The 14,182-nt window shown below is 37.5% G+C and overlaps 1 protein-coding gene across 2 annotated transcripts; it reads left to right on the forward strand.

Moving 5' to 3' along the window:
- Positions 1-3,384: 3,384 nt before the first annotated feature.
- LOC126819070 (low-density lipoprotein receptor-related protein 4) lies at positions 3,385-12,964 on the forward strand. Of its 2 annotated transcripts, none has more exons than XM_050546981.2 (7): positions 3,385-3,534; positions 4,923-5,121; positions 6,200-6,418; positions 8,453-8,571; positions 9,916-10,061; positions 11,127-11,295; positions 12,094-12,964. In XM_050546981.2, exons 1-7 carry the CDS (start codon positions 3,462-3,464, stop codon positions 12,243-12,245), a joined length of 1,077 nt encoding a protein of 358 aa, XP_050402938.2. In that variant the 5' UTR covers positions 3,385-3,461; the 3' UTR covers positions 12,246-12,964. The 2 variants fall into 2 exon arrangements, 1 of the variants encoding a protein (XP_050402938.2); XR_008789388.1 differs by lacking the exon at positions 3,385-3,534 and adding an exon at positions 3,575-3,594.
- Positions 12,965-14,182: the final 1,218 nt, after the last annotated feature.

The following is a 14,182-nucleotide window of genomic DNA, read 5'->3' on the forward strand; positions in this document are numbered from 1 at the left end:
GTAATTATCAAATTTCACATTTGTGGACCATAGCTAATCAAATCGAAATCATACCAAATCGTACTAGCAAATCAAAACCTAATCTAATGGACTCACAAATCGCCTCTGGTGTTGTTAATAGACATGAAGTATTGTAGGGTAGGTCTCTTTCGCGCATGCGATGTATAACATAAACGACCAGTCGGACTTCCTTTCAATACAGTTCTATGATTTGGCCTCGATCTAAAATTGCCGGGAGTATGACGTCAACGTAACGGTTAATCTCCGCTTACGACGCCATTTAAAAGTTTAATCAATCAATGAAATCCTGTTTAAATCCAAGTCGAATTCAAGCCATCCGTGGGTCTACAGAGTTAATATTGTGCTTGTTGTGTAAATAAAGATCTAATTTATAATTTCTATGACATCTGAAGCCTAAATAAAAACTTGCAATAATCAGATTTAGCTCTTGCATAATGTATGTTTAATGTCTAAAGAAGATCTGCAATAGACAGATTTAGCTCTTACATAATGTATGTTTAATGATTAATTCATTCTAAACTGGCCCTCAGACTTTTCTTGTATATTTCATTATCACAGTAAATGGAATGAAATGGGGTTTAATTTAACGTCTTTCTGTTTTGCTCCGACTGGACTAATAAAGGAGGGCATGCGCCTGGCGGCATACAATGTGCTATGAGGGATACAGTGTAAAAGATCCCTTGGCAGTTAGAATTTGACATAAGACTAAGCCATAGCGCCGCTGTTCGCGCAAATTTCCCTCATAGCACACTGCATGGCGTATGCCCGTCTTCATTAGCCAAGTCGGAGCAGAACAGTGTGACGTTAAACCCCAGTTCATTTCAATTCATTTCAAACGTGGAGACGGTTGAGGGATTGATTTTTTGACAGAATATGAACAATACAAATCGATTAATATAGTGCATACAATGAATATTCTTTTCGGAAACTAAGTTTCCAGACAACAAAATATAAATACGTCCCCAGCGGCTAAGTCGTCCGCGTTGTCCACAAGAGATGTCTCCTATTCTGTGCAACGTTAGTTATCACTGTAGTTTTGACAAGATGTGTGCATAGTGGGAACCAGGGCATTGGTATATTCGAGACTTAGCCTCGCTTTCCCATTTTTAAATTAAAATTTTAAATGGCGAACCGTTCTAATCTAGATAAAATCTCGAGTATCCAATGCCATCTAGAGTTGGTTATGGTCTAATTATTAGTTTATATAACATTTCGGGCCTAAAGAAAGACCTGCAATAGGCAGATTTAGCTCTTGCATAATGTATGTTTAACTATTGGCGTTCCTCAAGGGTCTGTTTTAGGTCACTTTATCTTTCTTATCTTTATCTTGCCAACTGGCTAGCTAGTAAAAAAACACTGTGTGCAACCAAGGATTTGCTGATGATGCTCAGATATAGGACTTTTTTTCTTGCTCATGGTAACCACAATTCTATGTAATTATCCCTAATGTAGCTGGGAAATTGTTTGTGGACATTCGAAAATGGATGTTGAACAATCAACTAAAACAAAACGATGATAAATCTGAATTTCTGGTAATATCAACTAGGGTGTAAGCACGTAATTTAATAAAAGCTGAGGTATCCTCCCAAAATCTCAAGTTAAAAACCTTGGATATCTAATGAATGATCATCTGCCTGCTGTATCTCAAATAAACAACATTATAAGCCGATTGCATTTCCAAATGAGGTCTGTTTACAAAATTAGAAATTACCCTAATCCGGGTGCTCGCAAAACTGTTATCAACGCCTTGGTCATTTCGCCCTATATCATACTGTATGGAGTATGCTCGTCTTGATTAGCCCATAATACATTTTCTAATATTATTGAATATTATTATCTCACTTTACTTGAATAACTGAATTTGTATATAAAGCAAGTAATTATACCTTATTTGAATATCATATGATGTATTTAAGATAATTAAAATATACTTTCATCATAAACCACAGTATGTCGATTTGTTTCATAATGTTGAATTTATATTGCTGTCATGTATACTGTGTTTACTTAATGGAATGTATAGTTTACAATTTTACATGACCTGGGAATGAAATCTGAAAATCAATGCCATCCGGTCAAGACGTCCAGGCGAAGGTGTTATCCCGCACGAGTACCGTAAGTCAGTTATTTCTACTGGGCCGTAGCGAAGCTTTAGTTAATAAACCTATAGTTATTGATAAATGCCTCAGCAGGAGTAAATGCAAGGAAATAAAATGGGGTTTAACTTCCTACTGTTCTGCACCAACTGAGCTAATGAAAACGGGGATGCGCTACAAAATGTACCGTAGTGATCTTTTACGTGCAAGCCAATGTGTACACTGAAACTCAGCTTTTCATATCATCCTAACGACTATACGTTGTCTCTTGCCAGGCCTTCCACCCTGCACCACTGCCAATGGGGAACCACGCTGGAAAATCCCGATGAATTATCTCGGCCAACACTATTATCGAACCCGGATCCTTCTGGTTAGCGAGTCAAATACTTTCCCACATCAAAACCATAAGATGCGGTATCTTGAAGTTGATTCCATATCAGCCGGACAGCGGCGCAAAAGCCTGCCTTTCCTAATTTCGAATTCCAGCTGTTAAAGGTGTTAAACGTGTTTACATGGCTGTCGTTGATCGCCTTCACTGTCAGGTCGTGCGTCCTCCACCACTGAAAAGCCTGATGAGCGAACACGAGACCTCTAAGTCAGCGAGCTAGCGGCGACTTTACCGGAATTTCAATTGTTCTATGATTGTCTTGTTTGACATTCATAATAATTATTTTTATAAACGTCGGTATTTTAAATGGTGTAAATTATAGTTATAACATCGCTTTTATAATACATTGAACAATCTCTATGTTAGAGGGTTAAGAGTGGCGAACGCAGGATATTTGGTAGGCGCATATCTGGACTCGAACACTCAATTACAAAAGCTACACCAGCCAACCAACAAAAAGCTACACCAGTACAACCAACAAAAGCTACACCAGCTCAACCAACAAAAGCTACACCAGCCCAACCAACGAAAAGCTACATTAACCCAACCAACAAAAGGCTACACTAGCTCAACCAACAAAAGCTACACCAGCCCAACCAACAAAAGCTACACCAGCCCAGCCAACAAAAGCTACACCAGCCCAGCCAACAAAAACTACACAACGCCAACCAACAAAATGTTCAAATACAAAAGTGTCATGGAAACAAAACATTTTATGGATATTTTATGCTGTTGTTTAGGGTGCGGACTCCTCGCCCCCCCCACCCACACACACACCCTGGATCCGCCGCCACAGTACACGAAGACAGAACATACAGTTAAATGTCATGGTAAATGTCGGAGTATTACAATAAACTATTTGCTGTATTCACTATGATGGTAAATTATTCCCTATATTAAACTACGGTGATACATTACTATATCCTATTCAGTTGAAACTAGACTTTAGCACAGACATGTCGACTCTACTTATTATTCTGTGGCTGATTTTACCATTCTATACGGACTGTATAGTATTCCCTAGACAAGGTAAACCATTTATTATTCTTATACCATTCTGTACGGTATCTATAGTATTCCCTAGACAAGGTAAACCATTTATTATTCTTATATCATTCTGTACGGTATCTATAGTATTCCCTGGACAAGGTAAACCATTTATTATTATTATACCTTTCTATACGGTATCTAACTCGCGTATTCTAGTATCAAATAGTAAAAAATTTATTTAGACTTGTCTGATACGATTAAAAACGCATAGACAATGAATGTTAGGGGGGTGGGGTTTAGGCCCAACGGGAATCAACATAGGCCCTCACCCGAAATTAATTAGACCCACGCCATTTTAAATAGGCCCTATTGTTTGGAGATCTGATTTTATTTTTTAAACGTAGGCCTACAATGTACGTTAAATCCTTGTAAGTTTTCGGTTATGTCTTGCTTAATATATTATATCCACGTGACGTCATTTATGGGCATATAAAGTTACATTACCAATATCAAACGACTTTGGCTTAAGAAAAAATATCTAGCAAAAGATCTTGCGCTAGTTTCCATGTAAACACCCCATCATGAGGAAATATTATCCTTGAAAATAGGTGTATGTACAGTTGGTTTCCGGTGACGTTTCTGCTGTCAAAGCATTTTGTACGACAAATTTCAATAGTTATAACTAATATTTTAATAATATTATAACCTCAGTAACGAATCCCGTTTTTAATGTTAGCAACTACCTTGGCTCTAACTTTAAAAACTAAATACGCCCTCCAGCAACTGCCGCCTCGGGCCTTGGTTGAGCTTAATCCGCCACTGTATGTGACAATGAGACGTGTTACTCGTCCTACGTCAACGGTTTTCCTCCGGTTCTCTCCAATTATTAAAGACACCAGCTAACAAGGAAAATGTTTACAAGTATGTTAGTCCTATACGATATGGATTATATTGTTTCTACCTTAATTTTCTTCTTGATAATAATAATATTGGTAGGATTAAAACACAGGTCCTATTTCGTTTCGTTCTTTGTAGTTCAAAATTTGATTTTACTTGTTTTTACTATACTAGGACCTGGAAGAGTTGTTATATATCCCGCGTTCTGGGTGATGTAAGTGATTAACCAATGAAATGGTCTGTAACGGCGAGTTTTTGGGTAAACAACTAGTAACGTCAACGCTGATTGATTAATCAAAGTCTGACGTCGTAAGGTCAAAAGTCGCTCGTATGACACCTGACGCGACCTTCCACTACAACCGCTCAGATCTTCATGTAGTGTAGGCCATCGAAAGTATAAAAAACGAAACAAAATATAGATCTGTATTTTAATCAGTTGGCAACATGACATCTGAAAATTTTATGTTTGTTGTACGTTGCTTTGCTTGTTGGGTTTTTTTTTCAAATAATTCAAAATGAAAATATTTCAGATGAAGGTCCTTTGATCGCCGTGCTGGATTTTAAAGCAACAAGAATAGATATCTTTGATCCATCTGGTGGAGTCAATGCTACTGTCATTGAAGAGATAAATTTGAAGGGTGGACGAGGCGGTGGGTCTACTGGTATAGATTTTAACTACAGAGGGAATATGATTTATTGGTCTGATTTATTTACAAGGGACGTTTATAGGTAAATGATAATCGTTTTACAATTCTTCCCTTTTGCCCGATAAAGGGAACTTTCAAAAGGAGTCGATTTTATACTGGTGACCGTGAATGTCCGAGAATATATAGCGGGTTACCAAGGACGAGTTTTAACAGAGAATGTGAACTTATCTTTTGCCGGGCTGAGACGTCACATTATACCTACCCCAATTTACATAAACAATTAGTCAATATGTCGCGCGTCACGTTAATGCCTTTTCCGCCAAAAATCGAATTTCTTATTTCTTCCTAGCTTATTTCAAACCTTTTAGCTTGAATTGTATCCGCCAGATCGTTTTCCGTAATGATTTCGTGCGTCCTTCAAAAGTCTTTTCCTAGAGACTGTTCCAGATGACGTTATCGATTGGATCCAAATCCCGGTACTGATGCGACCACTGATCTTTTTTTTATAACTGCCAACATATTTGGGTCAAGGGACAGAGAAACTAACTTCGTTACTTGATGTGTTCAAGAAAGTGAATCGTCAGAATGTTACAGAATAAACTCAAACTACAATACACGACCATTATATAGTTGATACCCATGCACGCGACTGAACCGTCAACATGATGAACTAGCCTCTATCGATATCTCAGTAATTTTTTTTCGATATAGCTTTTTTTTGTCCTCCACAGAATCCCACCGCAACCCTTAAAACAGCATTCGGTAATTTTTCGGGAAATACCCAGACCCTTTCTGAACAAAATGTCTCTATGAAATTAGCTATGGCACAATTACATCGATAGCCAATACTTTTTTTGTTTCGTAAATGTGCTAGGATGTGGGGATGGTACTTCACGGCGGTTCGCTTCGAAATTTCTCTATGAAATTAGCTATGGCACAATTACATCGATAGCCAATACTTTTTTTTGTTTCGTAAATGTGCTAGGATGTGGGGATGGTACTTCACGGCGGTTCGCTTCAAAATCTGCTGTCGGCAGTCATATTGGGTATGACATGTGATCGCCTATAGCCAATGAATTATGACTATTGGCAATTAAAATGGTTGCCCTCAGCTCTCTAAGCGAGCTCCCTTGGAAATTTTATTTTAATTTTTCATGAAGTTTAAAAACTGGTGGTGGTGATGAAGAACAGAAGGTTATATTGGAAGGTGGTTTGGGTTCCCCGGAAGGTCTGGCGTATGATTGGATACATAATAATTTATACGTCAGTGACTGGGAACTACATAAAATCATGGTAATCAACCCAGAAACTGGAGCCAGGAAAACATTATTAACTGATGTACATCGTGTTCGAGATTTAGAAGTGGATCCTAAAACTGGGTAACAACTTTATTTTATTTAATGAGCGTAGAGCTCTAGCTCAATATTATCCAGAGTCTCCGACATTACAAACATGAGTTATTGGTCCATTCAAATCAAAAGTAATGTTGTTATCTTACCGTGAAGATATAGTCTCCTGATATCTAGTATTTAGGACACTGAACAATTTCAAAACCAGTACTCTATACCCTCGATCGCGATTTGTAAAGAGCCCCCCCCCCCCACTACTGGCGAAATCTGAAGGTGGTTCACTCCCATTTCGACTACGTCCCATTTCGACTACACCCCATTTCGACTACAAATTTTATTACCCTCAAAATCCTGACCCCCAACTAATCAGCAATGAACTGCTCCGCCGATTAAAAGATGTAATTAAGGTAATGATAATTGTTAGCTTGTTTTCTTTAACAGCGAAGAAAAAATATCAATTCAGAGTACATTTTTGTTTTGAATATTTGTAATATTTGGAGATTACAATGAGTTTAATACTTCTTATCTTTATAAGATGATTTTTTTCAAATTTTGTACATTTATTTTTTAAGTTCACTATCATTTAGTCAAAATTTTTGTTATCTTATTAGAATTCCTTTATATCAAATATCAACAATAGAGGAAACTCCAAACATCACCAACTCCGATGAATTTCAATGATTACGTTACCAAAACATGGGTACATTACGACGTCAAATTTCCTGTTTGTTTATGGAAAATTTTTAAGACCGATGGACCCAGAAAAAATAACAACCTAGTAGGTTTCCACTCAAGAATGTATAGAACCCTACCACAGTCATCCCAAACTCTATAGATTCATTGACATAATTCGAAATATTGAGAAGTGAGACGATCTTGTTTTGTTACATATTTTATACAATTTCTATGTAAATTAATTTTCATTCTTTTTTTCTGTTTGTTTTGATATAATCTGTTAATCGCTGTAGCCTAAATGGGATGTTTAATGGAACAATCTATTTTAGCTATAGGGAGGGTATATAAGTAGGGATAATAAAACCACCAGGCCATATACTCTGTTGTCATAAGCTGTAGTCGAAATGGGACGTAGGCGAAATGGGAGGGTACCATTTAGACCTTACCTTGACGAATGAAAAGTTAAACCGTTTTTCCGATATAGACTGGATTAAAATTAACCAAGCGCGACCGATTGCCTTTCAGTGTAGACAAATCAAATACCGGTTCAAATCTGTGTCGCTAGAATTGAGTCATTTTGCGTGGTTCCGATTGCCCGGTTGCATGTGACAAGGAGTAGGGTCGCCTGTCCAACCTCCTGGGATTTCTCCGTGTGCTCCGGTTTCCTCCCACTGCTAAAGATCTCTACGCACAAGCGAATTATTGAAATAAAATTTAACCATATGTTAGTCCCGAAATGACCAAGTTTGTGTCGAGTAGACGTAAACTCTCTCTCTCCCCCCCTCTCTCTCTCTCTGTTGAGATGTTCAACAAACCCCAGGTGTTTATTATTAGTATAAATCTGTGATATTTTATGGAAGATACAAATTACCATATGTTAGTCTCAACATAATCAAAATGTTTTATTGATTAAATCTATTATTTAGAGATGGGGTGACTATATTATATATACAGTTATATATAGGTCCAATGGACAACCTTCGATCTCTGTTGTCCAAACGTTAATCTGAGTGGTAACACCCAGAGCCTTATATATAAGGGTCTGGTAACACCCATCACACCGCAAAAGGCACAGCCCTTACCATGATCTGAGAAGAGAGGGAGAGAGAAATGGGGTTTAACGTCCACTCGACACAAACTAGGTCATTTCGGGACTAACATGGAACAGAAATAATTTGTACGAAAATCAATTTGGGTTTTATAATAAATATGTAGGAAATCAAATCGGGTTTTACTCCTTACTCCAACCGCGGATAGTCTTTGAAATTTGTACAGTCTCAATTGGCATGTATTTTTAGTCATCTTCTGCTCACTAATTTTGCTGAATTTGTCCATTAGATTGTATCAGATGTCAAAATTTTAATCAGTTTCATTGTTATATTTTCCTAGTTGGTTATATTGGATAGCTGGATGGGAAGATACAGCTCTGTTAATGAAGTCAACATTAGACGGACAGAACCAAGTTGTTATATCTTCTGACTTAGAAAGACCAATGAGTTTATCTTTAGGTGAGATTCGGCGTCTGAAATTCACGTTACTAATATCAACGTAGTTTTAAATTTTGTCTGGCAGTTTTGGCCCGATTTTCACAAAATTCGAACTCAATGAACATTACGGTGTAACAGTGATATATTCGAAACTTTTTTTTTTAAATCGGATAATAATTGTGAAGGACAACAAGCTAAAAACATGATTTTTCATACAATCAGGGGCCATAATTCAGGAAGTTACTATCCGATATGCCCGAATATCGAAAGGAACCGGGTTATAAACATGCATTTCAAGTTTCATCCAAATCAGATCAAAATTGTGACCTCTACCACCCTTAGGGTGTAACGGTGATATACTAAAACGTTTTTCTAAATCGGATAACAATTATGACCTCGATAGGGTCCACAAGCAATAAAACGCGATTTTTCTTACAATCAGGGGCCATAAAAATCGGGAAGTTAAGGTCCGATATGGGCGAATATCGACAGGAACCAAGATCTTTGGGTTATCAACTTACATTTCAAGTTTCAACAAAATCGGATAAACATTGTGACCTCTATAGGGTCCACAAGCTAAAACGCGATTTTTCATACAATCAGGGGTCATAATCCATGAAGTTATGGTCCGATACATGGCAATATCGAAAGGAACCGAGATAAAAATTGTGACTTGTAGAGTGTCCACAAACAATTGTGGACGGACGGACAAGGGAGACGACAATATACGTCCACATGAAAATGTGGGCGTATAAAAACGTCCATTTTCACTTTTGACAGTGTATCTCTTTTCGAGTGAAATGGGGCCGTCAGATAAGCCGCCCATATGAACTGTTTATGTTCATGTGTAGGCAATTGGCCGGTTACTAAAATACACTGCTTACCTCTAATAAAAAGAGCAGTGCATTTCCGCAGTTTTGTATTGCTTCTGAATATCCCCTACTTTCTTTGAAGAGTATACATTACACGTGTTATATTTAAATATAAATGGTGTTCTGGCTTTATGGGACCCCAAGAACACATATTTGTTGTTAGTATACCCTGTCTCTAGCTCTACAAGTGTAATACATATAGAGTGACTGGTAGACAGATTCTGGTATCTAATGTGTTAGTAGTATACGCTGTCTCTGGTATCTAATGTATTAGTAGTATACGCTGTTAGTAGTATACGCTGTCTCTGGTATCTAATGTATTAGTAGTATACGCTGTCTCTACACATGTAATACATTTAGTGTTAGTGGTAGGCAGATTCTGGTATCTAATGTATTAGTAGTATACGCTGTCTCTACACATGATACATGTAATACATTTAGTGTGAGTGGTAGACAGATTCTGGTATCTGGTATTTATTGTATATATTTATAGATTATGATGAACAGAAATTATACTGGACTGAAGTATATTCTGTAAACCTGATTAAAAGTATTCGTGTCAATGGAGAAGGTCTGACAATAGTTCATCGTCCAGGCCTTCATTATCATTTTTCACCAAAGTACATAACAGTATCAAGGGTAGGTAACTTAAAATATGTATTATCACTGTCAACAAGGATTTATGGTGGACGAAGCGAATTATTGAAATGAAATTGAACCATATGTTAGTCCCTAAATGACCTACTTTGTGTCGAGTGGACGCTAGACCCCATTGCTCTGTCTGTTCAACTAGAATATAATTGCCTTCAATTATTTAAGTACATATTCGGCGATTTCAATCCCAAACTCTTGCAGCATTATATACAGGAAATAGTTCGGATATCAGCTTTTGGTGACAACTGCTTTCTGAGAGAAATCGTTTAGGCTAAAGCTTTGTGAGGTGAGCTGGGCGGTTAAACAGATTTACAACTTTGTCTCCGTTTGTAAATTTCCAATGATGTCAACTCGACCCTAGGAAAATTTATACAACGGGTTTTCGATTATCACCAATTAGCCCGGCAGCAGGTCCACAAACAAGGAAATATAGTCCACCCAATGTTTTTGAATGGAATATACATCTTCAATATGTGTTGATCCAGAATCCGGATTTAGCACCACCTGATGGTCGTATATGGAAAGAAAAAAAACCCCAAAGCTTATCACATCTGACGTGCTCCTTGATTTTCTCATATACGTTTTTCTATCAAGCAGGATACAGAATTTACTAGCATAAATTTAGATAAACTCAAAAATAAAATGTCTTTCATTCTCTCAACCTACTCAGCTACGTCAGAATCTCCCAAAAATTCTTAACCCTAACCCTAACCTAACAATCACGTGCCCTAACCATGTTTACATCTCGTGACACAGGTGGCCTTGTAAAATAGATTTAGCCGTCAAGAATTAGCCAAATTAATATAGATATGTAAGCAAATTGGACTCGACTTTAGTTGACTGTTGACTTAAACTGTACACAATTAGATGGATTTTACCGAAGTCAAATACATATAATTCGACACAAATCTGGAATATGCAAGATTGAGTTCGTGACCAACCGCCTGCACCAAAGAATACAAGTTTTAGCATCTAGGCAAAGTCGTTGAGACATGATAATGGACCGTCTGTCTCCTATATCTAATATTAAAACACCTTAATATTTTCCAGGATTATATCTACTGGACCCAAGGTTTAACATTTAGAGTTTTCGGACGTGAAAAAAATAATTCTAGAGAAATTACCAGATACAGAAACTTAGAAAAGTATGGTCGATGGGATATTCAGCAAAATATCTTTATGGGTATTCTTGCCATCGATCCAAGAAAACAGACAGATAGTAAGAATGTATTTTAACTGTAGTATTGATTGCACTACCCACCATGCTTGACGCTATTTTGTAGTAGCTTACTGACTACACGACAAACCATTTTTGACGCCATTTTATAGTAGCATAGACTACTGACTACACGACAAACCATGCTTGGTGCCATTCTATGTTAACCTACTGATTACACGACACACCATTATAGTTCCCTACTGACTTGATTAAAAGACAAACCATGCTAAACAACATTATCAACCCAATTGACATGTCAAATTGAGTTTCTTATTTGTTCAGAGTTATTAGGAGACTAACATTGATAATTCCTGTGAAGTCACGAGTATTTACCCCACTGATCAGCAGTGAATATTCCCTAGTCCGCTACCATCACTGATAGGAAATGACATCGATGCGACTTAATGAGCCCCAAATATTAACTTTTTTCCTTCTGCAAATTAAATTCTAGAACACCTTTTTAAGCACTAGAAAAAAAATAAAGATATTTCAAGTATATGTAAGTAAAAAATATTTCCTATTTTGTGTAAATGGTTATGTAAAATGAGTATAAAGGGCAGCATTCTTCTAGGACTAGTAACGTCTTATGTAAACAATGTACGCGCCATTAAGCCAATGATTGACGCCGCGTGATGTGACTTCATATGATAAATGAGTCATCTTTTACAGAGCTATTAGTCTTCGCAATACCTCTGTGAAACAAAATGAGTATTTGTATGTACGCATAAAACCTTTTTACTAGAGGAGATAACAAATCATTCCATTCTGTTGGTTAAACTCTATTTTAATTTTTTTTAGGTCCAAGTCTCTGTGGAGATAATAATGGTGGATGTTCCCATTTCTGTCTACCTTCGTTGATACAATCTATTCCGCCATATAAATGCGCGTGCCCAGATGGAATGAATTTAATGGACGACACCTCAACATGTTCAGATGAAATACCGATTTAACCCTTATGACGCGATGATATATATGTTCGCTTACTTACCAGAAAATAACATTAGCCATGACATTTCTAAAAATAATAATAAAAGCAATTTATATAGCGGGTGATTACTAACCATTTAGTTACGTATGCGTTTTCAAGTAAGGGTGGGGGGATGGTCGAATGGTTAGCGCGTGCGCGTTGTATCATAAGGTCTGTCATTGACTCAATTGGCGTGGCCTGTCCAACGTGGGGTTTTCTCGGGTCCTCCGGTTTCCTCCCACAGCGAATTATTGAAATAAAATTGAACCATATGTTAGTCCCGAGAAGACCTGGTTTGTGTCGAGTGGACGTTAAACCTTGTCACGTACAAGGGGGAAATTGAAACCATGCCACTTGACGCAATCCTAGACCTAATGATTTAACCTTTCGGCCACCCAAGTCACTGGATCTATTGTATATACATTTCATCTTATTGCCATAATTTTTCTATTGTCACCAAGTCATGCCTCCAACTCAGTATCAGTGAATTCAAGAAATGGGTGGAAACCCAGGTTTGCGATAGCACGCGGTTACATAATTCACGGACTCAAAAAGGAACTATTTTAACTTCGTGCAGAAATCAAATGTTGAGAAAAATGGGCAGTCAAAGAAAAGTAACTGATAGAATAATTCAAAATAAACACTGTTTTGTGGTAGGTTGATTTGTAAAAGTTGAAGTAAACGAGGAAATAATTTGACTTATTTGTACCCCTTATGGTACCTTTTTGATAGGTTATTCCTGTCAAATGATCACATGATATTTCTTTGGTAAAGTGGGACTTCGCAGCGCTCTTGAAGAGATAGTATCCCTAATTTTGGTGGAATAAAATGTCGTATCTAGTCAAATTGCTGTTACCTGGTTTATAAGATGAGATCCCAAACCCCCGGGCGTGTGTTTAGACACCAGCACATGCCACAAAAACAATGGAAGTCGAAGAGCGATTTTTGAAAAGACAGAAGATGATTGAACTATTAATAAACAAGGGGAATTACCCAGAACAGAATGGTGAAATTATTCAATTTAGACTATCAATGGGAAACAGATCCGGCCCAAACTGTTTTGGTTGGATTACTGATCAAGCAAAACAGGGCCCACTGTCACGCAAGCTTAAATCTCTGATAATCGAGTGTATAGCTTAAAATTATGACCTTAACTTAAGATAAGCCATATTTATCAAACTCATTTTCACAAGATTTCGAGTTACAATCGGTTTTAAGTTAAAAGGGCGTTAGGCAAGATTAGAAAAAAAAGCTGACAGGTCTCGCTATAATAGTTACAAAATAGATAATGAAAACAGACTATGCTATTTTAGGTTTCAAAGAATAGAAATTTAGCCCCTGGTGGCTCAGTGAGTAACGAGTTGGCTAGCTAACCTGCATATCTCGTGTTCGATCCCTGTAATGACCGAGACGGGACTTTCCGGCGTGGTTCCCCCATGTCATTGAAGCAGGAAGGAGGGCATCGCATAGTTCTTCGGGTGGTATGGAAAACCGAGGTCCCGTTTACTCATTGGTATGCACATAAAAGAACCCATGGCAGTTGGAATTCGAAATAAGAGTTGGCCGTGGTGCCGTTGACGGGCAAAATTTCTCTCATGGCACACTGTATGGCGTATGCCCGTCATCATTATCGCAGTCTGTGCAGAAAAGTTGGACGTTAAACCCCATTTCATTTCATTTCTCCCTAGATAGATTTTTTTATCATTACTAATATTATTATTATTTTAATATTTGATTTACATATATTTTGTTTTTACTTTTATTATTAGACTATCGGATGACCCCGCGTAGCACGGATATAGCCATGAACCGGAACTAGCATAACTCCAAAACCTGAAGTGGTAGTCCATCGCCACCAGGTCCATGCTACTCCCCGGTCCGAGCTACCACTATACACCAAATTTAAACCTCGGGACAGCC

This window comes from Patella vulgata, chromosome 1 (genome assembly GCF_932274485.2).
Source record: "Patella vulgata chromosome 1, xgPatVulg1.2, whole genome shotgun sequence".
In the NCBI taxonomy this organism is placed as follows: domain Eukaryota; kingdom Metazoa; phylum Mollusca; class Gastropoda; family Patellidae; genus Patella; species Patella vulgata.